This window comes from Mustela nigripes, chromosome 4, assembly GCF_022355385.1.
Source record: "Mustela nigripes isolate SB6536 chromosome 4, MUSNIG.SB6536, whole genome shotgun sequence".
In the NCBI taxonomy this organism is placed as follows: Eukaryota; Metazoa; Chordata; class Mammalia; order Carnivora; family Mustelidae; genus Mustela; species Mustela nigripes.
Window position 1 is genome coordinate 176,302,369 of NC_081560.1, and position 25,894 is coordinate 176,328,262.

Here is a 25,894-nt window from a genome sequence, read left to right on the forward strand (position 1 = left end):
ATCAGATGAAACTCCATTAAATTTGGTCTGATGATGATTAGCCTGTGGCACACACACATGCAAAAGTATCTGCATAGATGGGACGCAAAAGTTTAAGGTTATTAGAATGAGCCTTTGCTCATGTATTAAAAATCTATCATGGAGATGGTCTGCTGGCAAGGGGCAGGAGGAGCCCATCACTTCCCTACCCATCACTTCCTAGGGCAGATGATTCCCAAAGGCTGGGGAGTAACTGTCGGGACCCCCGATGGGTGAATTTCAGCTGAACGCTGTCTCTTGTTGGGCATAGTTCTTTATTCGGCTGCGTATTTCAGCAACCACTGGCCTTTCTAATTGCTTAAAAAAAAACGCACACACAACCTCACTACCATGTTCAAGTCTTATAAATAGATTTAATGCTAGAATCAATTAAAACCCCCCACAAAACATTTTAAAGCACTAGGCAAAGAGAGACTCAACAATGCACCCATCTAATGGACTCTGAAAAATATGACCTCCACTTGTCTCACTGGGAACAAGCCTCAGAATACTGTTGCTAGGTACCAAATGCTTAGCCCCTGGAACACCAAAGGCATTAAATATCTTTGGCATTTTTTTTTTTTTTTTAAAGTAGGCTCCACGACCAGTGTGGAGCCCAACGCAGGGCTTGAACTCATGACCCTGAGATCAAGAACCTGAACTGCAATCAACAGTTGGGACACTTAACCAACTGAGCCACCCAGATCCCATTTTTTGGCATTCTCAAAGAAAAAGAAAAATTCTCAAGGTAAGTCCTCTTTCTTCTTTCTAACTTAAAAACCCCTATCTATTCTAGAAGGAAGTAACTGAGGAGGGCCCGGAAATAATATTTTTATGCCTAGTGCATTACTTAGGCAAAGTAATACATGTGGTGTCACAGGAAAGACCATACACGGAAGATATTGCCATCATCATCATCAGCCTGGAGATGCAGACACTGTTTAAAAATAACATAATAGTGTGTATGTCATAGAATATTGTACCTATCACATTCAAAGCCATTTTGTTCCTTAAGTAAGTCCTTCCTTGTACTGGCTAACTCTCAGTTGTCAGCGATCTTAGCTACTGTCATGAGAAGCTACTGCATACAAATATTTCTTAGCCTTCACTGTGAGCTCCTTCCACATCAGCTTTATTAGCTGATTTTTCTGTCTGGGAGATAAAATCACTTGCTTAACAAATTTGAATGCTCTGTTCTTGTTTTTAATCTTCTTTTTGGTACTCTGAGAGCCCAAGTGACAAATCCTGAGACAAGTAAATCAAAATGGCTGTGCATGTGTCTGCTGGGGGCACCTGCTGGAGTGCTGCCTGGTTTTCTGGATGCTAAGTGCTCATGTTTCAAAATATAAATGAGTAGTTTGAGGGGATCGTAAAGTTGGCAGCCTCTAGAATTTCATGACAGAGTTTTAGGATTGTTGGTTTTTGTCTCGTTTTATTTTTATTTATTTATTTATTTTTAAAAAGACTTTATTTATTTATTTAACAGACAGAGATCACAAGTAGGCAGAGAGGCAGGTAGAAAGAGAGAGAGGAGGAAGCAGGCTATCCGCGGAGCGGACAGCCCAATGCGGGGCTCGATCCCAGGACCCTGGGATCATGACCTGAGCCGAAGGCAGAGGCTTTAACCCACTGAGCCACCCAGGCGCCCCTTGTCTCAAGTTTTAACAAGCATTATGGTTTTCTTCAGCAAGTGTCAAATATTTGGATCAGAGAAAATCATTTCTATGGCAGAACAGCAAAGATTCCTTTCAAAGAGACTTAATATAGGCAGCCCTCCGGGTCCCAAATCTGTTTTCTACCTCGTGGACACAGAACATAATGTCTAACAGTATTTCCAAGGGGAGGGAAGAGTAACTCAGCAAACATGACACAGACAAAGCTCAGAACAGAGTGAAAAGCTTCCCAATCTAAGCATGTACTTGTTCACGTGGCCCAACAACGACAGAGCAACATCGAATGAAGCTGCAGGAGAGTCCAGGGGACAGAAATAAAAACACAGCGGGAAAGAAGATGGACATTCTAGAACGTGGCTGGAGAAGCCAGTGGGATAGAGAGACAGCCTGTGATGGGCATCTTAGCTTTACACGCACGCAGCAACCTCAGCTCCATGAACCCTGGGGGTTCCGGACCCATGTGTCACAAAAAGGACGAGGAGGTGGACTTGGGAAATGGCGGGGTGCGGGGGGGGCTGCACTTCCAGTTGCCACAGTAGCAAGGGGGCCCCCAGCTTCTAGCTACACCTTCCTGAGAAGGACATACATCCTGCCCTGGCATCCTCGTTTGTCTTAAAAATAACCGCCTCAAGACTGTTAAGACGAACTGTAAGATAAAATGTGAATGTTTAAATGAAGGGCCGTGGTGGACTTGCCTCCACTCTGAAGACACCTTCGAGGTGTTTCTCCAAAGGCCATAAATGCCCTCCATGTTGAAACTTCCAAGTGCTGGAGAGGTCTTCCATGGAAATGGACACAGGTTTTTTTGGAATAACTAAGAAGTAATTCCTTGAAGAATGAGCTTTTACTGATCCAACTATATTAGGCTTTTAAAGCAGTATCTTTACTATACAAATTCTTCATGATTTATTTTGTAGTTTAGCAAAAAGTGCATCTGATTTTAAAACTAGGCATATACCCTAATGTACATTACATTTTGTATCTGATGTATTTAAACTATTTTATAGGAATGAACTATAGCCATATGAGAGAGAAATCATTAGGTATTTCTTAAGTGTGAACTCAAGGTCAAGCTAATCCCTCCTGGCCTAGTGGTCTCTACAATTTAAAATCACAGTATTTGTGTCAAAAAGTTCAAATTCAGTCCAAAAACAGAAAACGATGTACCTCTGACCCTTGAATGACATGGGCTTAAACAATATGGGTCCATTTATACACGGGTATTTTTTGGTAAATGGAATAGTGCTATTTTCCTCTTGATTTTCTTAGTAATATTTTCCTCTTGATTTTCTTAATAACATTTTCTTTTTTCTAGCTTCCTTTATTGTAAGAATATAGTCTATAATACATATAACATACAAAATATGTGTTAATTGACTGTATTATCAGTAAGGGTTAACAGGAGGTTATTAGTAAAGTTTTTAGAGAGTCAAAATTCATACGAAGACTTTTCCACCACACAGAGAGTTGGCGCCCCTAATCTCCACATTGTTCAAAGGTCAACTGTATAATTACCTTTTTAGTAAGGCACCATTTGGGCACACAAAGGTACGTAATTTTTATTGCTATTTGGTCTTCCGATTGAAAAGGAAAAATTTAAATGACTGAAAGAAGCTGTTTGTCTTAGCCTCAACAAGAATGCAATTTTTGAATTAAACAGAGATGGAAAAGAAGTTTGCTTTTAAAATTATCCTTCGTGTATATTTACACTGAAACACCCGGGGGTGGGGGCTGGGGTCTGGTCCCGTGTAGCACACCCCAGGTGTGAGCCCTTGGCCAGGGGCCCCTTAACCAGAGAATGGAATAGAATGATGTAATCAAAACTCCTTTAAGGGCACCATGCCCAGGGGGAAATTGTCACAGACAAGGTGAGCTGAGTGCTTACTACACGGCTCTTGACTTCACATACCCACAACAACCTAGGAGAGGTTCTATAGACCAGGTAGGCAAGTAACACTCAGGAGGTGAAGTCAACAATCCAAGGTCCCACAGTGAGCACAGGACAGAGATAATATTTAAACCTAGGCGTCCAGTGTCCATCTGGGCATCCCAAGTTTCCATAAAGCCATGCACAGACACGAGGTTCTATGTCTTGATACTTCATGACGTGTTATTTGTACAAAGGGCATGTGCATTTTTCTTCCTCCAAAAAGCAGCTCTTTGGAAAGATGAAACATCTAGTAACCGAACAAGGGAGCTTACATTTTTTAATTAAAAACCCATTTTTCTCTTGTATATTAGAAGCAAACAAACTAACCTTAGTTGGGCCATGAGCTTCTATATTAAAGTCTCTTTAAAATACATCTCTGAAATTTTTTAAAATAACTTCTCACCGCTTTAGAAACATTCTCTAAAGCACCCCCCCCATACTAATTAGCAATAATAATTGTAAGTACTCTGTCAAGAATTTTAGAAAGTGCTGCTCCAACTGAAAAAGGCTGATCCCTTTGCCAATGACAAATAATGTGTATCTTCAATAAGCATGTCAGCAACATTATTTTTATGGCATAGAAAATGCTAAAGTAGCACCCATAAAAATAACAGCACACTGATTAAGTGAAGTATTTATATTTTTGGACTCCGTTGCTCAAAAATCCAAGTAAGCAGTAAGAAAATAACTTGGGTAGACGACAAAGGAAAGCTCAATCAACTGGAACAACATTTTGGCTACTCAGTAGCAGGGCTCAGGACATGAGCGCTTGGATCACAGGGTTAGAATCTGTTAGGTCTCTCTCAAGTCCCCTAACAGCATCTGTGCTCATCTGCCACTTCCCTCCTTTAGCTGCCGTCATGGGTTAATTTGGTTCAAATCAAGACTATGGAACAAGTTAGCATGCTTCTGGGAGCTCACACGTATTTTAAATTATGGCCCCTTTGACACCCCTTCAGGGCTCTTGGATCCCCCAACACATGGAGGGGAACGGGAGCCCCAGTTGAGGACTGCTACAGAAGCATGATGGACAAGGAGGAAAACAATGGGAATGGCATAAAGGGAATGGGCAGGGATGGAGGGCAGAAACAGAAAACAGAAGGCAAAGCTCTTCTGCATCGAGCAGAGATCACGACCAGTCAAAAGAGGACTGATGACTCAAAGGGTTGGCTTGAGGAGAGGAATTCAAGTTACATTGCCACAGATCTTTGTATACCATCCAAATGTTTTAATATCATTAAGTGGTTAAGTGGCTTATCACCAGTAAGACAAGTTTTGCATTTTTGCTGCTAAATGCGGGTATAATTCGCCGAGCCACATCACATATCAAAACCAGGAAAAACCCCAACTATATATTATATTTTGCTTTTGACACACAGAAAAACAAAATGATAATATATGGTTTTTTTTTCCTACGTGGTGGATAATAAATCTTATGGTCTTAAATACTTCCTGTTTCTTCATCTAGAGCCCTCAGAAATGACATGGTTCTCCCGTGGAGAGAGGCCATGTCAGTTCTAAGACGCCGGGCGTAGTCATGACACACGCAGGCATGCGGAGAGGTCGAAAGCTGGGAGCTAACTCTTGGAGATGCGCCTTATTAGCCTTCCCCGGGTGCTAATAAATCTCCACTCTGCGGGGGGGCTGCCTGGAGAAGCCTGCCTCCTTACCTTTGATATGGGGAATGAAGTGGTGTCGGAAGGGGGAGTTGGGGCGGGAGTCGCTGTGGGCGGAGCTGAGGCTGCTGGTGCGCAGGTGGGACAACCTTTGCACACCAGGAGACAGCAGCTCTGTGCAGCAAGGAGTCAGGGGCAGGGCCAGGTGGAAACAGAAAAGAAGAACAGAAATTAACACAGGAGCAGGGACAACATCATCATTCCAAGGGCGGGGTGGGGGGGTGGGGAGGAATTAACGTTAATCAGGAGTCTGCAAAAGGAAGAAGGCAAAAGGGTTAAGAACGCACCTGCCGAGGGAGAGGCAAAGTGGGGAGAATTTGCAAATAGGTTCGGGTTGGTACAGAGTCACTCTCTGGAATAAATGGCTTTATGAGAAGGAATGGCCACCACGACATTCTCTGTCAGGATGACACGGGCTACTCTGGAGCCAGTACCTGGCACAACATTTAGACTCAGATAGTTGTTTTTAAAAAGCACCTGACAAAACAGAACCCTTGAAACACACGTTAAAAAAGCAAAAACAAAAACAAAAAACCCCAATAATCATTTTAAGAACCTTGAAAAGAAGTAGTTATATGTAAAGGTCAGATTTTTTTTTTTTTTTTTAATTTTAGGCTGCCAACTTCTCCCGGTAGCAGTTTAATTTTATTTGCTTTTGTAGAAGGAAAACTTGTTTGTGCTCCCTGGGTAGTGAAGATCTACTTAGGATCCTGAGAACTGCATGGTGGTAGCACGCAGGGACTGGAAGCTTCATTATCTTGGAAGGAAAACTTGCCACTGTCACTAAACCCAGACCTGGGGAATATGTACCATCATCTGGGATCTTGAAACCGCAGGGAGGATAATCTGAGGTTTTCTATCAGAACCCCAATCGGCTTCACTTGACAAGGGTAGAAAAAATAATTTGGATATAATTTTTGAAAAAATAATTGTTTTTGTATTTTTTGAAAAAATAATAATCATGCCACATGAGACACCCACTAATAGTCACCGGGACTACACTGTGCACAGATGAAGGTCACCTCAAGTCCACTACCATTTGATATTGTCTATCCTAATTATTTTATCGAAATAAGTCCAGACCCAGGTCTAGGGCATTAATTAAATGAATATAGTTATATATGGCCAAAAAAAAAAAAAGGAATCCATTTCTTGAAAACCTCTCATCTAACGGAACTCAACAAATATTATTTATGACCTAGAGTAGACTATACATTATTGAAGAATCATAGAGTAAAACAATCAATTTTCTATGTGCATTAAGTCTATGGCTTTAAGGGAAAGATTGCAGCCTTTTTATATGCTGTTCATTTCCTTTGGTTCTATTTTATCAAATAAGTTAGCATACGAATGAGTTTGTTCTCATCAACCTGCACAGAAGCAAGAAACTTAAAAGGAAGTCTTCTTAGACGTTCGCTGCCACCAAGGTGCTTTAGGAGGCCAGGGTCTCCCTCTGGGAGTCTAGTTCTCAGGGAACCCTGGATCCATGCTGGGATCTCCATTTTTCCATGCCACATGAGACACCCACTAATAGTCATCGGGACTACACTGTGCACAGATGAAGGTCACCTCAAGTCCACTACTGTTCGATATTATCTATCCTAATATGTCTCTAATGTTTTTGTTTTCCAAGTCTGGTTCAAAATCTAAGGGCTAGAATAGATCTGAAAAGTTATCAAATACAACCCCAAGGTGCCATGTAATACTTCCTTCTAGAAGGTGCTTAACCAAGCACACTTAGTAACACCCTGTGCCTGGTTTGGGGAAACAGAGCAAACCCACCAACAAATGACCAATGCTAGATTTAATGACCAATGCTAGATTTTAGATGTGTCTAAAAGGCACATCAAAATATTTTCTTTGGAGAGCTTCATGTTAAGTCTCAAAGTGATGAAATTTTCTTTAAGTCTAAAAAAAGAAAAAAAAATCTCCCTGGCTTCCCGTTGTTCACTGTCAAAATGTAATTATTTAATAAATCGTAATGAGTATAATCACAAAATTACACAAATTATAGTTAGATAGGAGTTTTCTTTTTTTTTTTTTTCCTGGGAAAACAGGAGATCTACTTGGCCGCAGATTTTAAATACACTATCAGTGGTGGGAAAAAAGAAAATCACACAGCAACACAAAGCCAATCTCCAGGACAGGCACCCTTACCAGGTCTATGAAAATGCTGGGGAGAGCGAGATGTGGTCGGAGTGTAACTGTGGCGGCTGTAGACGGGGGAGTTGATGGAGCCCTGGCTGGTGGACCGGTGCATCACCCGGTCCCTCGAGTCCTGGTAGCCCTAAAAGAAAGAGCGAGAATGTGGGCGCATCAGACACACATTCAGGCTATCACTGAGTCCCAGTGACATCCAGCTCTACAAGGACTGCCTGATGTCGACCTGTTCATACATTTTAGGGTCATATCCCTCAATATGTACACAAAGGAGTATTCTGCGGTTAACGCATTTTGTTTGAAACCCATAGCTCTTGCATTTCCCCAAATTTTAAGATGTAAAATGGTAAACTCCCATGTTGCTAGACCTCTGGGAAAAAGAGAATACCCTGATGGCCACACTGGTATGGTACCCTTCAGTTTTACAAAGCATGTTCAGCATTTCATCTGATTTTCATAGCAACAAAAGTAGAACACAAGGTATGACCTCCCTTCTCCACAAATGTAAGATGTTTCTGAGCAGATTAAGAGACCCTTGTGCAGGTGTGTAGCTCGCATAGGGCAGAGCCTACTTCAGAACCAGCCTCCCGGCTCTAATCTTACCCTTTGCTCTGGCCGCCAACCCACACTGTAACACTGATCTGGTGACATTTTAAAATGATTTTCCTGAAGAACAAGCTGGTGGTGGCCACAAACCCAAGAAATCCTACTTCTCACTTTGAGAAACATACCCCAAGAAGAAAATAAAAACTGATCTCCAAATGGGAAAATCTGCTCAAAGATATTTATAATACCACCATTTATAAAGATTAAACTTTCTCAACAAATTGGGGAATAATGAAGTCAATTAGGTGTATCCATTCAATGGATACACCATATGCCCACTATCTCCAAAGCCAGAAAAGAGCAGATTAGATGTGAAGTACAAAAAAATCATACACACACAAACACAACACAAAACGGTTCAAACAATGAAAAGGGTAGGAAGGAATGTTTTACATTTTAGGAAATGGTTGTCTTATGAAGTTTCTGCTACCACAACAGAAACATAAGTTTGGAAGACAGAATGGAAAAATGCCTAAAATTAAAAACTCAATAACCAGGGCTGTGTGAAATGTGGGAGTAAATGGCCAGGAAACTACGGTTTGATTCTAGTTGCCTAGCACAAGAAGTTGTGTAAAAACAAAATAAAAAGAAGTCCCTAAACAATGTGCTTCAACTTTGCAACTGGTTGATAATGAAGTCAATGCTTCATAACTTCTGTCATTAGAATACTAACAGAAATTAATTTTTCATAGCCCTCAGTCACAAACATTGGAATGCCACAGAGTTTTTACCAGGTTAAATTATAATGGTTATCTAAGATCAATCCAGTTTTACGTAGAGTATCCAGCAAGTTGCTTGAAGACTCACTGATTTTTATTTTTTATTCATTTTAATTTTTTTAAGGTTTTATTTGATTTCTCAGAAAGAGAGGGCGAGAGACTCTGAAGCAGACTCTCTGCGGAGCACAGAGCCCAACGCGGGGCTCGATCTCACAACTATGAGATCATGACCCCGGCCAAAGTCAGGATGCTTCACTGGCGGAGCCACCCAGATTTATTATTTTTATGATTATTCTTTTTTTAGATGGGAGTAGACCCAACACCTGAGGCGTTGGCTCCCCGGATACCTAAGGAAATGCAGAACAGTAAGAAGCCCGCTAAACACGCGATCCCTTGGTGACTGTTCTCTGAAGAAGCGAAAAGGAAGAAAGTGCCGGGTCAGAAGTTGCTGCAGAACCGCTAAGACGGTTGTGAGAAGAACTAATCCGGTTTGGATTAGTCTGGTTTGGACACCGGACAGCGCGGAAGGCGTGTGTACGGACTGAGAGGGGACCCGGGGCTCACCGTGGAAGGACCACGACGGCGCCACGCGAGCCACGCGAGCCACGCCGGGCTACTCCCCAGGGGACGGCGGGCCCGGTGGGCCGGATACAAGCCACGGTGAGATTTCTTTACCCTGAGGAGCGGGACAAGACTATGGATTTGAGACAAAAGGGAGTGTCCTCCCCTGAAATGCTCTGTGACCAGGACAGGCCATTTCAGATAGTGCAGCAAGCTGGGCCTCCCCAGCAGGACGGGAGGTCTCACTCCCCGCAAACCCTTCCTGGGCACTTAGGGGCAGAGGCTCAGATTACTCTAGGGCTGTTTTTACCCCCAGTCTCACTGGAGAAAACACGGACTACCGTGTCTTAGAGTCATCTCATACGTAAGGGATTCGACATGCATCACAATTTTGCACCCAGTTTTTGTTTTTTTGTTTTTGTTGTTGTTGTTTTGTTCAACGTCCTTCCTTAAAAACTCCGGTCTAGGAAAAGTCCAGGTAACTCCCAAATCCCATCCGTTATAATGTTCAACAATGGTACTTACTTCTGCTGAGGGAGTAGGAGACAAAGTCCTTGGAGACTAGAAGAATAAAAGAGAATCGAAAGTTACAGTGGATACTGATTTGTTATCAGTTTAATTAGTTTATCAGAATCGCCTGGAAACAGCACACTGCATCCACACCCCTGCTCTCCCTGTCCATCCCCATCTTCTGATTAGGTTAAATTGAGAGTGGGGCTCAGACAGGAGCATGACAACCAAGTTCCCAGGAGCCTGGCTCATGTCCTGGCCTAAGAACTATTGGTTTTGAGAAAGACGCAGTCATACTTTGATGCTTAAGTTAGACAAACTGCAACTATTTTTCCCTCTATGCTCAAACTATGCTCGGTTTACTACTATGAGTCATGGTGTCTACTGGAACACAGAATTTTATAAACATGGTTGTTGACTCAATTATAATCAGAGCAATCACGTAAAATCATTTGCTGCATGACACAGACCAGGGATGACCAGGTCTGTGGCATCCTGCCCTGGTGGGCTTGCCAACATGACCACATTCACCTGGCTTCCAACCTTCCGGGCACAAAGGCTTCCTTGGGGGGCAGTGAACAGATCAAACCCTCTCTCACCTCAGGGCCTTTGCATCTGCTGTGCCCTCTGCCAGCAGTGCCTTTCACTTAGACACATGCCGGGCTTACTCCTCTTCTTCAGTGAGGTCTCATGTGGTACACACAGTGCCTTCTGTGACCGTCCTATCTGAAGAAGCAACCCAGTCCTACATGCTTTCTCCTTACTCTGCTTCGCTTTTCTGCTAGCACTACACCCTGGAGAAGGGTGTTATGTATCTGCTGATGGTCTGTCTCCCATATCCCACTGCAAGTTCCATGAGGGCAGGAACTGTTTCTTTACAGCTACTTGTATTCCCAGGGACTAGAGCAGCTCCTGGCACCTATGAGGTACCCAACAAATATTTCCTAAATGAATGAATGAAATGTTTACAATTAAAATGCAAAAAACATTTAAATGGAAATGAAATGCAAACAAAGCATCCTGAAGAACAGGGCTAGATTTCTCAGCATCCCAGTTTTCCCCTCACCCCAAGGTCACAAGACGCCACCGGGCTCTCCCGGCACAGCAGCTTCCTCAAGCCCCAAAGTCTTGAGACAGCTACAGCCTGTGTTGGCGTTGTTGGTGGTGGGGGTGTCTAAGCTGGGGGAAGACAGGCTCCTTGAAGTACAGAGCCAGGCCTGACTCTGCTGACAGCAGGCCTCCTGATCCTACCCCCTTCTCATGTTTCCTGGAGGCACAAATGGCTACACAGAAGGTCAAGTTTACTCCTCCGGTGTTTCTAAATTGGCAATCTATGGATTCTTTGGAGAAAGTGTTAATAAGTAGAGGAATAAATAATCAAACGGCGTGTGTCAAGTTTTCTTCGTTGCAAGATTCATGTGTTGGGGAAGAGACGGAGAACATGTGTTCTGATCTGGGGGCAAACTCCCATCAAGCTTCCGTGCTCCGAAAAACCCACAGGTCATCATTCTGGGTCCTGACGGTAATGATGCTGATTACGAGAGTGGCCAGCAATTTTGTCGAGCACTCACGGGCCAGGTACCGTTCTAATCTAAATATTTCACTGACTCACAGAAGACCTCCGAGGCAGGTGTTACTTGAGTTTACAGATAAAGAGATTGAAATACGTATCTTCCCCAAAGTTGTATGGTTAGTAAACAGAAGTCTGACTCCAAACCCTGAAACGTTCACTTCAAAGCCCAAACTCTCAAGTGCTTGATGTTTTACTGCTCAAAATGGAGCCACCGGGAAATAGATATGTACCCCCAAACCTAAAACACCAAAAAACAACTCACCTCCCCCTTGCTTGGACAACCTGAATATGAGCAAATTCTCATCTACTTGCTCCAGGCCCAGGCCCTGTGCACCCTATTCAGGAACTGTCCTTTTCCTTGATTTTCTACACAGCTCTCCAGGCGGGGCCCCTTGGCAGCTCAACAACACAGCGCGCCCCCCCCCATCGGTGTGGCTGCAGATGCAGTTACAAGCATATGACCACTAGGGGGCACTACATGAAAATAGATATCACTTCCTGTCCAATGGGCCATTTCAACCCCAAATTGAAAAACAAGTGAATGAACAACATATATTACAATTACGAATACATATACATATAATTATGAGACAGATGTCATATATACATGTATTATTGAGAACAAATGAAACAGAATCACCATGTTTGCATGGCTTTTCTTCATCTAAGATCTCAAAGCACTGTGTGGACATGTTAGGTAGTTTATAGTCTGTTTTAACCTTGGGTTGAACAGCTAATTTCAGTCCAATATTTGGGTAACATCTCTCCGACTGGACTCAAATCAGTGTATAGAGGATTCCAATTTTAAAAATAAAAGAGAAAAAGGTTTAAAGTGAGTTGAACAGGCCAGGATAAACAGACCAGAGCCCATGCAACCCAGGTAGGGAACCCCCAAACCTGGGAAGGGATAGGGAGGACCCCAAGGGGCTGAGAGGCTGTGCTCCAACCTCTGGACCATTAATGCTGGGAAAGCATTACTAAGCCCCAAGAGGACAGGGAATGCCCCACAGCAGCAGCTGTCATTTCCTGAACATTCACCACGAGTCTCTCAGGTAATTGCTTTAACAGAGTAGTTTATACAGATTAGTTTCAATAGACAGTAAATGATCTAGATAGTCTATAGATACTAACCTTTAAGAGATCATTTATTTAATCTTTACTAACATCCTGTGAAGTGGATTCTGTCATCCTGTGTTACTACTGATGAAGAAACCAGGGTCAGAATGGTTGCCACGTGGCCAGTCATCCAAGCGGCACGTGGGGTCCCCAGGCTGAGCCCAGGTAATTTGATTCCAGAACCCTGGCTCACTTCACTGTGCCACACCATGGTCTCCGTCTCTCTGCTGTTTCTGTTCTCTCACAGTCTAACTATCTTAAGATGCTGCACACAGTGGCTGTCCTAACTGAGGATGTATGTTCTCTTCCTCATGATCCCCATGACTGTACCTCAGATGGTCCCCCCAGGAAACCCCCAGAAGACTCTCCCTCACTCCCTCTACCCAGCTCACAGAATCTCCCCTGTGAATTCTGACTCACTCCCCAGTATGCCCGCTCTGCCATCCTACAACCTGGTACCAGCGCTCATTCATGCTTCCCCGCTGTTTTCTTTGGCTGCTCTCTCAACCCTCTGTAAACTCCTGGGGCCAGGGATGGTGTGAGAGATTTCTGAGCCCCTCAAAGCACCTGGTACAGAAGCCTGCAAACAGTAGGCAATCAAAAGAACCCTCTGACTTATTGTGATTCCAGTCAGTCATTCTTACACATGTGATGAAAGAGAAGTTGTATAAATACAGCTTCTAGATGTGTTACCTCTCCCAGGCTCTGCCTCTCCTGCTTGTCATCATAGCCGGAAGTGTAGAAAGGCTCATAGGTAATAAGATCTGGACGTTCAATATCATAAATTGCCTTGACCTTGGGGATGGCTGCTAAATCCTTATAATCCAGGATTTCATTGTCCACTTTTGCCTGGCAAAGTTAAACAGAAAGCAAAATCACTTTTCAGTCTCATCTCTTTGGAAAACTATTGTTAGTACATTTCACGTCCTGCTTGAAAGGTGAAGACCTTAAAAAGAAACAAAAACCAAAGCATTTTGCTTTAGAAAGTTGCCTATTTATACCATATATTAATCATGTTTTATTAAAAAAAAAGTCACCAAAAGCTTAGGAAAAAGTCTGTGCAGAATAAACCAAGCAGAAATGCCTGCAAACCTTCAGGATAATTTTCCTAAATTTATTACAGAGATGGAGAAGCTCAAACAGATGGTCAAAAAAAAAAAAAAAAAAAAAATCCTCCCAGATGGCTAAAAACAAGAACTGCATATTTGATAAACTAAATATTTAAATATCTCGTGGCAGAATTTAAGAATACTCAGTATCAGCCTTACAAAATGTTTAATTAATCCCCAAGTGTCTATATCCAACAATTTTTCAAGTCCTACATGGTATTACTACATTTTATAGGTCATTGACATCGATGGTCACATTTGTATATAAATTTAATTACCCGAAGGAGACATGATTGGGAAGGCTGATCTTTAACAAGGGGGTGAAAACTGGATCTCGTAACAGAAACAGAAATCATTTCAAATTATTCTACTCTGGGTTACCCACCCCCGCATTACCATCTGCTACTTTACCTGTCCCGGAAGGAAGGTTCTTTGCCAGGAGTCAATACTTACATAGATAGTATGACCCGGGGAGCCAGGGATACTGGAGCTTGGTCTAGAATAAATGCTTTCAGAGGAAGTCCTGGTAGGCTGTAAATAAAACGCGCCTTGTAAGATTTCAGACTGTGGCTTCAGAATCAAGAGTGACCTGAGTCCCTAGCATTTACTCAAAACTAAACTGGTTAGAAAAGATCTGTGGCCTTTCTGAGTAAAGGAAAATATAACCTAGACAGAAAGTTTAAAGAGAACCAGCTGTGCAATCAGCCTTGAGAATGCATTTGGGGACTTGTCACCTTCTCTTCCTCGTCCCCTCCAAGACCTTCTGGCTCTGCCTTCACCAACACCTCCCTCTGCCTCTGTTGCCACCGACCCAACCCCCGTCTCCAGCTCTGCTCATCTGGACCGCTGCAATGACTCTGCCTGAGGGTTTCCTGCCTCCATTCTCATCAAATCCATGTGGTACCCAGAGACCAGAGGGATCTTTTTCTTTTAAGATTTCATTTATTTATTAGAGAGGGAGAGTGAAAGAGCATGAGTGAGGGGAAGAGTGGAGGGAGAAAGACAAGCAGACTCTGCGCTGAGCACAGAGCCTGATGCGGGACTCGATCCCAAGACCCTGAGATCACGACCTAACTGAAATCAAGAGTCAGACCCTTAACCAATGGAGGCACCCATGCAGGCGCTCCCAGCGAGACCTTTAAGAACAGAATTTGGTCACTACATTTGGCTTCAGCAACCACTTAAAATCCCAACTCCCAGCACCTCAGGGTTTGGATCCTGTTCTCCTGTCCCACACTCACTTCCTTCCCACCATCACTCATGGAGTATGACGCAGGTTCCTGCTTCAGGGTCCTTATCCTCGCTCCTCCCTGTGCCTGAAATGCTCTGATCCTCGATTTTTACATAATTTTTTTTTTTCCTTCCTCTAGTTTTGGCTTTAAATGTCACCTCCTCAAAGAAGCCCTCCCTGATCTTTCAACCCCAAATAGTTACCCTTATTTTCTGCCAGTGTCATTCTTAGTTTTCCTTCATGAATAGCCCACAGCTATGGGACAGATGAGGTGAAAGCAAAAGAAAAAAATGTGTGATCCCCTAGCAGGAAGAGAGTGTCCTTAGCTCCACAAGAAGCCTGCGGTGGCTCCATGTTGGGGTGGGGTAGGAGAGGGGGTAATGCAAGGCAGTCACACGTCTTCAGGTACTGATGCTGGTATGACGAAGCCCTGTTTTCATCAGTGAGCAGCGAGGACACTGTGTGACCAGCCAGAGAGCACAATGAGCCGTGGGGTCTCTCCCACGGCTCACATCCTATTTTTGTGAGATACGGGTCAGGGATGCTTTCTGCCATCCTTTAATGATACACTTGGGGATGGCTCTGAAGTACTGCAGGCTTCCTCTGCAGCAGTCAGCAGGACTGTGGCAGAGCTAACAGCGTGAAGAGTTATCCGACAACCTTCGTTCAAGGCTTTCAGATCTGAACCACCTCCATTTTGCATACAACTGCCCCAGGTTCTCTGATTCTAGAAGTATTTTCGAAATATTTTGAACACAGTCAGACTGTGTTCAAAGTCAAATCAGCCGGTCACCAAACCTGCCGATGCTCTGACTTCTGTGGAGAGCTCTGTCTGCTGGGAGCATCTCCAGACCCATCAGCACAGGGAAAGGCTCAAGATGTCTCTTGGAGATTCGGAAATTGCTTTGTTTCATTGCATTTACTGTGGCTCGCTTTTGCTTCACTCGGGTCTCCTTAGTTAAAATCTATTTCCATACACTTCCTACTTGCTTATAGGTTGAGTTACATCCTTATTTTCTTACAATGGCCCTTTGTTCTGCTTTCCTGAATAAAATGAGATGGTGGATAAAACACGACTCCATGTAGTATAATAGAGGGGGGTTAGGAGGCTGGATTTGGAGTCAAGGTTATTAGTTCAAAACCTCGCTCTCCTAGTTGTGTGACATTCTGAGTTTTTCTGTTTCTCTTTTTTCTCGCTTTCTCTCTTCCTTAAGTTTCAACTTCTCATTTCTAGAATGGAGTAGATGGTACTAACACCTAGTTCATAGGATCAGAGGAAACAACACCTATAAAGCTTCAAGCACCTCACCTCGCACAGGGCATGTACCCACTTCCAGCATCTTCCAGACACTGGACCTTAGTCGGGATTTCTTCATCTGTTCATCTCACATAGCGGAGGAGACCACCGCCTCTGTTTCGCTCTTCATGACAGAAGAGTCCTTTCAAATGTGAGCTCCGTGCATGAGATGTCTGTTGAACTCTCTACGGCTACTGCATTTGTGTGCCTTCCCTTCAGAACTCAGATACATGAAGTCATTTACCTCAGTCCACAGGGCGGCAGTCAGATTGGCTGATGCCCTTCCCCTTTTCGAGAGCTCTGGAAGTGACTGCGTATCTGCTCAAGACGGTGACTTCTAAAACGCCGGTCTCAGGTTTATTAATTTATGCCCTTCCCCCGCCGTATGGCAAAGACCTTGCACAAAGGCCTGTCTTATCTGCCGGAATGGTCCCTGGTGTGCTGCCTCTTCAGCCGTGCTCAGGTCTCAAACAGCGCACACGGATCGCTGGCTTTTCTGCCACAGTCCCAATGGCTCCCAAAGTGTATGAGCTCACCTGGCGGAGGTTGGAGGTCCCTCCTTCATGAGGATAGTAAGGTTACTTTTTAAAACTCAACTATTAGTTTGGGTATTTTAATCTTAAGTATTTGGAATTTTGTATTTCAATTTTAAATATCTAGAATTATAAAAGTGAACAACCTCGTTATTAAGAGAAATTCTTTTATTCTTCTGGCTGTATCCCTCCCCCCCTCATTAATAAATAACTTGCTGAGGGTCTCTGATGGCCAAGAGAGCTTCAAAAGGCACATAGCTGTCTTCCAATATAGCAGCTCAAATCCACTCCAACTGAAACTCATTTAACCTGAAAAGCAACAACTTTCTGCCACTGACTGTTTCTTCTTTATCAGGAACTGAACTCTACTATCACCCAGATGGGCTAGAACAAAGTTTTGCAGATGAGCCACATTTCCACAGATGATCCTTCTATGCAATTATTTAACCTACATTAATTACGATTTCAACCCATTCTGATATCCAAGTTAACAACAGTGACTCAGTAATTACTAATTGAGTTCAATAACCCTATGGGTCAGCAGCCTTTGTGAGCCTCTACTTACTCTCTTGTCTATACAGTTGACCCATGAACAATGCCAAAGTTAGGAGCATTGACCCACTGGGCATTTGACTCCCTCCAAAACTTAATTACCCATACCCTACGGTTGGAACCAAAGCCTTACTGACAACATAAATCGTTGAGTAACACATTATTTTGTATGGTATGTGTATCACATACTGTATTCTCACAAGAAAGTACATCAGAGAAAGGTAATGTAATTAAGAAAATCCCAAGGAAGAGAAAATACATTTGGAGTACTGCAATGTATTTACAAAAAAATGAAAAGTGTATGAGTGGACCCATGCAGTTCAAACCCATGTTGTTCAAGGGTCAACTGTATTATAAATGAAGATTATTTCTAATACTTATCCCCTTCTATAGAGAAAGGAAACAGAATCTGTTGTTAGAAGTAGATGCAATTTACTTATTTTCCTGAAAGCACCTTTTCCCTCATGCCTTATGGAAAAACCAAACTTGAAAGCACAGGTGGAAATTTCAATTCTATTTTTTAGTGCCATCTTTAGCCAAAAAAAAAAATAATAATAATAAAAGGCAGGGCAAGGGTGAAGGCACAGTAGATGATACAGAGAGGATTACAGACAGGCTGTGATATCTCAAAGTATTTTGCTAATACAACTAGGTGAAGAATTTATTCCTTATTGTGGTGACTGAAGGAAAGGAGCTTCAGGAAGAAACGCCTATTGCGTGTGGCTGTCCTAGCTCACTCTCTCATCCAGGGGTCCCTGTAACCTACATTGATCTCCCCAGGACATGTTCAAGGACCCACTTTCAATTTCAAAAAGGTTTTTTATTTTTCTCAAAAAAAAAAAAAAATCAACAAGACGTTGATTTCTGAGTAGTTTGTTTCAAGAAGGAAGAGAAAAAAACAGCCTTTGATCACTCACAGTAGTTGCCTAAAAATACACGTCTCTTTGCTTTCTTCATGAAGTCTTTTTAAAAGGCCTCTAACCACCTTACAGCTGAGCTTTCCTCTATGCCTTGACTTGGTCCATCTGTCCCCCCATTCAGAAGGCACAGTCACAAAGTGAGAATGACACCGAAGACATCTTTTCATGGGGCCACATGGCGCTCATCCTTCTTCAGGTACTCGCCATTAAAACACTTACCAGAGCTCTGCCTGGTGAGTAAGCAGAGAAGTAACATTTTCCATGGACTTTCACTATGGGCCACCGTGCACGTGGCCAGGCCAGGGAGTGCCTGAGAGCTCTCCGTTGCCCCCCACCTCCCCGCTTTCAGCAGGAGCAGGGGTGTGACAACTACCCATCTAATTTGCATTCCTCTAAAGCCATGCTCTAAGAAGGGAGAGAAACTACAGGCAGCTGGCAACCAGATGGGAAAGAGCTGATGAACCCCTAGGGGACAACTCCCTATACAAGGTGATCAATGCCTTATAGGAAGGGCTGCTGGGACTGACAGTACCTGCCTTGGGTTTTTGCTGAAGTTCACCAGACAAGGTGGTGATAATCGCTGCAGAAAAAGGAATACTTTTAAAATTTGCATACATTGCATGTTCACTGCTAAGTCAAGAAAGGGTGAAATTAACTCCCTTGGAGAAAGGGCTTTTATGTTTCAGAGGAAGCAGGAGGGGCTCAGGGGAACAATGTCCCTTCTCTGGAGAGTTTCACAAATGCCATCAGCCTTTACTATGACCAAAAGCCATATGTCTTTCCTGTATAAATCTTGACCCCTATACATCCTGATGCATGATAAAAACACAGCAAAAAGAATAAAATATTTGAGGGCGCCTGAGTGGCTCAGTGGGTTAAGCTGCTGCCTTCGGCTCAGGTCATGATCTCAGGGTCCTGGGATCGAGTCCCGCATCGGGCTCTCTGCTTGGCAGGGAGTCTGCTTCCTCCTCTCTCTCTCTGCCTGCCTCTCTGCCTACTTGTGATCTCTCTCTGTCAAATAAATAAATAAAATCTTAAAAAAAAAAAAAAGAATAAAATATTTGAATAAAGCAAAGGCCTGGAATAAAGCAGTATGTACTGATGTTAATAAAACAATAACATTATGTCCTCGTTCTAGACATATATAAAGCCTCCCATTAGCTCTCAAAAAATATGCACACATATAAAAAATATGTTTGATATATTATAAGTTTGCAAGTGCATATGTTATAATAGTGAATGTTAGTTTCAAAAGAAAAAAAAATCTCATGCCCATTTTGTATAGCAGTCCATTCATGCTTTAGCCTCCAAAGGCACATCAGAGAAACTCCTTTCTAGCATATAGCAAGTGATCCAATGTAGATTATAATAAACTTGGACCTGGGAATATCATCTGCTTTGTCTACAATGAATTATAGCAGAAATTAGAAATATTCAGTCCTGAGTTTTCATCCAGACAAAATTCACTATTCATATATAACTTTTCCAAGCAAGTAAAACTGAGTATGTTTTTCTTAGGCAATTCTACTTCATCATTTTCTTTTAACCTGTACCTCAGCGTGAGGAATAAAGGAGTGACTGCAGAATATAAATAATAAAATGACGTTCCTCCTATCAATTTTCTTCACAGCAAAACCAGGGCTTACCTCTCGGGCACAGAGGGCTGAATGTTCCTGCAGGAGGACAGCCGGTTTACCTAGTAACTAAAAGGGTCTGATACTATCTGGTGAAATGAGCTGCCGCGGGAAGCATCTAAAAGATCAACATATATGTGTGACCTGAGAATTGCCTTGGCGTTTCCAGGCTTCTTTAAAGTTCTGGTGAGCTGTTCCACAATGGCCAATGGGTGAAGAGGGGCCTTGTCAAATGGCTTGTTTCTCTGCCAGGTCCCCAGCTGTTTACAGCTTTCTGTGATGGAGCTGAAGTTGACTTCATTGATACTTACGGCCAGATAATGGGAATCAGATGTCCCTTTTGAACCAGGCCAGGAAGAGAGTGGTTATTAAAAACAGAGCTCTCTCTCCTCTAACCCACCACTACCTAAGAGGCTCCCAATCTTTGAAACTTAAGGGTCTGAAGCAAACCCAAGAATCTCACACTTGATGATGGTATTTTTTGTTCAAGTCATGAAAATGCATCAGTTGGCTACAGCCTCAGGCTAACAAAAGAGAATGCTATTGGAGTTATAAGGAATACTTTGGAGAAAGGACCTCCAAACTACTGAAAAAGCCACTGCTTGCCGAACAGCGACTCTAATTCTGAGCAGCACTCCTCCGCGGTGGGGACCAGCTTCCACTCTTCCACTGGATTCAGGAGACTCTAATTTCACTGCGTGTAAAATCTCCACCACTGGGGCTGAATGAGCTTTAGGACAGAACGAAGATCAGAATGACCAACACAAGTCGGGAGTGTGACCCAGTACTGTGGGCCAACCCAATGCACCGCAGGCCCGGAGTCTGCAATTAAGTCTCGCTGCTGATGTCTGGGGAGCACCGTGGGCTGATCTCATCCTCTGGATGAAGAATCTTAGGGGCTTGATGTCTAAAAGGTGTCTTTCCACTCTGAATGTATCTGCCTCTAACTCTCTTCCAAACTATTTAAAGAAAGAAGGTGAAGTCATAATAAAAGTACAGTCAGCAACTGTCCTCAGCCGTGGCGCGGTCCTGGCAGGCACAGACAAAAGGTGAAGGCACAGAGCCCAGACTGAAGTGTTATGCTATAACCTCGAATTATGAGCAGAGCTAAAAAATGGGTTTCCTCTGGGCTATGATAGGACTGTGGATAGTTATTATAATTTAACAGGTTTCAACGGATTCTGTGAGACCCCTAAAGAAGGTCAAGTAGGCGCTTGAGAGCCCAGGCTCCTTCCTGCTTCACTGGTCATCGGGCGAGCTGGCCGAGCCCTCTCCTGGCTTCGGGACAGTCCTGCAGGTCAGGCTGCTCTCTTTCTCAGACACATCAGATGGAGCCAGTATGCAGGGCTCCCCTCCTGTCTTCCTAAATTCCTCTGTGCTGTAGTGGAAAGAACGTAACTCAGAGACCTCTCTTACTATCTTCACTCCTCCACTTACTGGCGGGCTAACTCTGGGCAAATTACTTAACCATGATGGGTTTCAGTCTCTCATTTGTAAAATGGGGCCAAGGACAGCTACCTCACAGGGATTCTTAGGGAGAGCACATCAGAGTATGTTTAAATCTCCTGGCCTCTGCACAGTAGGTGCCTGGTCCCTCTCATTTCCTTTCTCATTTCACTATTGGTTTCTTGAGCCGAACCAGTCCCTTCCCAAGCACTGTGTCCCCCTGGTGGGCTAGTGCTCTTCTCCTCACCAGTCCCAAGCCTTCCTCGTCATCTCCATGGGTGCTCATCTCAAACGACCTCCACCATTCAACGCCAAGATCACTTTCCCCAGGAAGTGCCCCCTGAGACCCTTTCTCTCATCTGAGGTTCCTGGACCTACGTGATAGGTTTCTACACCATTTTATAATTATTTATCTATTATTTACCGGTCTTCCCTGCTATCCAGCCTAGCACTCACTCCTGCTGGGTGCCTGGCAAATATTGGTTCAATGAACAAATGTGTAAATACAGGACCAAAAGGGGAGCTTCTACAGGGCTCACTTGAATGAACATAATGAACAGCCAGAACGTGAGATGCACTCCGTGGGGTGAGAAAAAGCATCTGCTTCTGCGGGAGCCAGAGAAGTTATGGGGGAAAAGCAGCACGGAGAGGACAAGCGACAGAAGCCTGGGGCCAGGACAGCGGCTCGAAGCCTCAGCCTAGACACAGCGCCAACCTGCAGAGACGGAGACCGTCCTGTGCGTCGAACCAGACTTTTGGGATAAAAGAAATCGGATGAAGAACGATGCGTGTTTGGCAGCTGCCATAAAACATGAAAAAAGGGAAGAAATGAACAAAGAAATATCCTCAGTTTAGAAACACTACACAAACAAAACAAAACAAAACAAAACAAAACAAAACGAAACCTTTGGGAAAATGAAGTTGATAGTAACTGTCAAGGGGCATCGCTTTATAGTTTGTGTGTGTGTGTGTGTGTGTGTGTGTGCGTGTGCGTGTGTGTGTTCTTATGTTCAAGGCCCCATGTGTAAACAGCATACTTACTGGTCTTCAAGTTACAGTTTATTTACCTACATTCTAACCCCCCATGATTCCCTTCTATTTATTTCCAGTTAGACAGTTTCATATATGAAGAGTAAGAAGCCAGTGAAGCCATTGAGAGATGTCTTTAAGAATCTATCATTATAAATGGTCTGTGAGTTCTTAAATACCAAGAATGTAGATTACTCAGTAGGGTTGCAGAAAAATTCTTAAAACATTTTCATTTTGCTATGGTAACTGCACTGATGTGGTACCCCATGAAAGGCTTGGAAATCTTGGCTCAAGGTCTGTGATCTGTAGACACACCCTTAAGAGAGCACAACATTCATTCCCTTATTCAAAAAACGATTCCCCTTTAAACCCCACCAATGTCAGCACACACCCTACTCAGGGCACTGGGACCTCTTCCCCGCTGGAATGCTCTGTCCTATGCACTCCTTCTCTTCCCAAACGTGAGCAAGCTGAGGGTTGGACTGACTTCCCAAGTGGCTGAATGTTGGCTTTAGGAGAAAAGTCTTGGAATTTTCTGGAAAACTTGACTAAAGGAAGAAAAATTAACAGCTCTTCTTGGCCAGAAAGAGAAGTATTTCACTCATTGTTTTCACAAGCTTATCCAGAGAGTTCTATCAAGATGCAATCAAGAGTGGTTTTTTCCTTTCTTTTTAAAATATCATTTTAGTCACACTATCTGCAAACTCAAGCGATTCTTACAGAGAAAAGACATACATTCCATGCAGTCTGGTCTCATTAGCATTCTTCTCCTCGTCTCCCAAAAGACTTCATCAGAGATGAAGTGAAAATGAATATTCAAAAAAACTGAAAGCAACACAGTAGAGAGAGTACAAACCACTAGTTAGTTGGGTGTTTTCTGGGAAGCATTCCCAAGCTACGCTATGAATTTTACATTCTTGTGATAAAAGTGACAATAACTACTATCTTTAATGTTCTGGGATTTTAGAAAGATAACCCACTTCCAAAGCATCCATAGTTCCTCAAAAATCTCAGACTCTGGTGCCCAACACGGGTGACTGTTCCAGTGTGCACCTGCCTGGTGGGAGGACTTGAGGGTTATACACACATGTTCAAGTTGAAGCTGTTATGTGTCCACCTGATACTGGTGGCCAAATTCCTTTTCAGTTTGTCTTGTTTTTACTCCATTATTATGAGAATGAGGGTTTTTTTTTTCTTTTCCATAGAAGTATGATGCTGATGGGGTTACAATGCAGAGCTGCTTACACCTACTAATGGCAGCTTAAGAAGACCTGATACCACACTCCAGAGTTTGGCTTCCCAAGTAACTTTAGGTCTTTCTTTTCTCTGAGATGCCAAGGGGAACACAGCCAATTATAGTTTTTCCAGGGGTATCAGTAAGTCAGCTAAACCAAGAGCCTGGGAGCCTATGGACTGGGATCCAGTGTGATTACTGCTCAGAAAATATTTCACAGTCCAAGGGAAAAACCAGGGGCATCTGATTAGGATACAGATAATGATACTGACTTATAAGCGTGTGCAGCTCTTTGCTTCTGAAACATATAAAATAATGTCATCTGGAGGTGTTGTCAGGGCTGAATAAGACCAGGAGAAGGTTTTAGAAGTGAGAGGTGAATAGGGTCTATCCTTTTGTTGGAGCACTTAGTGTTCAAGGACAGTTACTGAAACATTTTGATGTTACCTAAGAGTTACGTTACCAAGATGCTTATTCACACTGACACTTTTGGGAACATCATTGTTTTCCCCAAGGGTTTTATCTGACAAACCATTAGCTTGTGGAGACAGAGGCTACTCAGTGGATTTGGATTTAAGAGGTCAGTAAAATGTACCATGGATGCAGAGTTTGGGTTGGGGTAGTACATTATGGACTAAGTACAAAAAAGTCTGGTAGGCCACCAGATATCTGACTTAGAACTTGATGAATAATTTCTTTTCATCTGTATGTTTTGACTGTTCCTTGAATGCTTTCCTATGAACCTGACTAGTGAGGCAAGGCTTACTTTCTCCAATACAAGCATGGGAACAAAAACCACAATCAATTTAACATTGGAGGGAAGGGAACCTCCTTCCCTGGCCAAATGGTCTTTGAACTTGATCTGCTCTTCAGGAAAAAAAAAAAAAAGAAAGCCATGATAAAGTAATTTCCCCCAAACTCCAGCCCTGAGAATTAGTGGCAATGACACAGAGGGCCAGCAAATGCACCTGGCACCACAGCTCTCATCGTTTCCTTACCCGCAGCTTTTCCTCAGTCTTGGTCGATTGCTTACAGTCGGGATGCCAAACGGTGGAACCTGGAAAGACATGATGCCCGCAAAGAGTTAAAGGAAATAGAAAGAAGACATAGTCCAATTAGCCAGAACTCCTGAGAACAGTTCATATTCTTCTCTATCAGAGGAGAGTGTGAGAGCCCTGGGACCAAGTGAATTATGGCAACTCTAACCACCAGGTGAGTTTTCCTCACCCAGCCTGAGCTCGCTCTAGAAAGGTCATAATTCTAGACCACAGAGACCACTAACAGGCACAAGAGTGTTCTGACACGAGAGATGTTTGATTCTTGACTGAGTGTTGTTGCTGTCATTTTGGACCATATTATTATCCTTTAAAAGTCACAGCTGTATTTAATTTAAACAGAAGCCATAAACCATGTTTATAGAACATCAAAACAACCAAGCAATTTAGATGAGGGAAATAGAGTCAGACAGTCCATACCCAGAAGCAAAACTCACTGAATTTTTTATTGATCCAATTACACACGGTCATCTACAAAGATATGGAAAATTAAGCCAACTCGTAGAAAGGTCAAAAGTTATGTTATAAATGCAGAAGTCTTCTTTAACTTTTAACCCTTTAATTAAGAACAATAAGAACAACAAAAGTCTCCACTCTCAAGTGAGTGAAATTACTAAGTGTCATTTTCTGTCCCTGAGTCAATACCTCACCTTCTCTGAGAATGAAGCCCTTCCTTGGAATGGTGCACGCATCCTAGAACTAAGCACAACACTTAAATCCTATAGAATGCTCTTGTAAGAATTCAAGTCCTCCAGTATGACTTCGTATGCCTAGATATGTATGTCATTTATACAGCTGTGGGTCGGACCTGTATGTAAGTCCTATGTTCGTGGAAGGAGACGCTCAAATATGGTTATGGGCAGAAGAGCCGTAGGAGCACTGGATAAGACTTGAGCAAGTGAAGTTACTAAGTTGAAAGCAGCGAGTAAATGATATGAATTTACTAAGTCTCAGGAGGAACATCAGACCTGTTAAGTCTTTACCTCTTCAAGCAACCACCTGTGTATACTTGAAAATTCACCAATTTAAAAACTCTTGAATTATTTTACACCACTGATCTAAAATAGATAAAATAATATTCATGATAAGGATAATACCTTTCCTATCAGAATAATACTTTAATCCCTACTTAACAGTCATCCTATCTTGCTTAACCCAGAGCCAATAAATAAATAAATAAATAAATAAATAAAGGGGGAGGGGAAAAAGGGGGGAGAGATGAAACAAACAAACCAGACAGACACATAGTCCTTTTAGCATTAGTGTTTACTCTGAGGCTGGCTACAAAGCACAGGAAATCCTCTTAATGTGG

At 43.0% G+C, this 25,894-nt stretch overlaps 1 protein-coding gene across 3 annotated transcripts in view; it reads right to left on the reverse strand.

Moving 5' to 3' along the window:
• Window positions 1-25,894, reverse strand: part of ABLIM1 (actin binding LIM protein 1) — a 299,516-nt gene that overhangs the window by 27,832 nt on the left and 245,790 nt on the right. For 2 of the 3 annotated variants that reach the window (XM_059398657.1, XM_059398656.1), the window contains exons 8-13: window positions 24,526-24,584; window positions 14,105-14,182; window positions 13,236-13,391; window positions 9,869-9,904; window positions 7,455-7,584; window positions 5,292-5,411 (exon numbers count right to left, since the gene is read on the reverse strand). In XM_059398657.1, the coding sequence (XP_059254640.1) occupies window positions 5,292-5,411; window positions 7,455-7,584; window positions 9,869-9,904; window positions 13,236-13,391; window positions 14,105-14,182; window positions 24,526-24,584 (579 nt within the window). The remainder of the gene's footprint in view (window positions 1-5,291; window positions 5,412-7,454; window positions 7,585-9,868; window positions 9,905-13,235; window positions 13,392-14,104; window positions 14,183-24,525; window positions 24,585-25,894) is intronic. The other variant, XM_059398658.1, reaches the window with a different exon arrangement.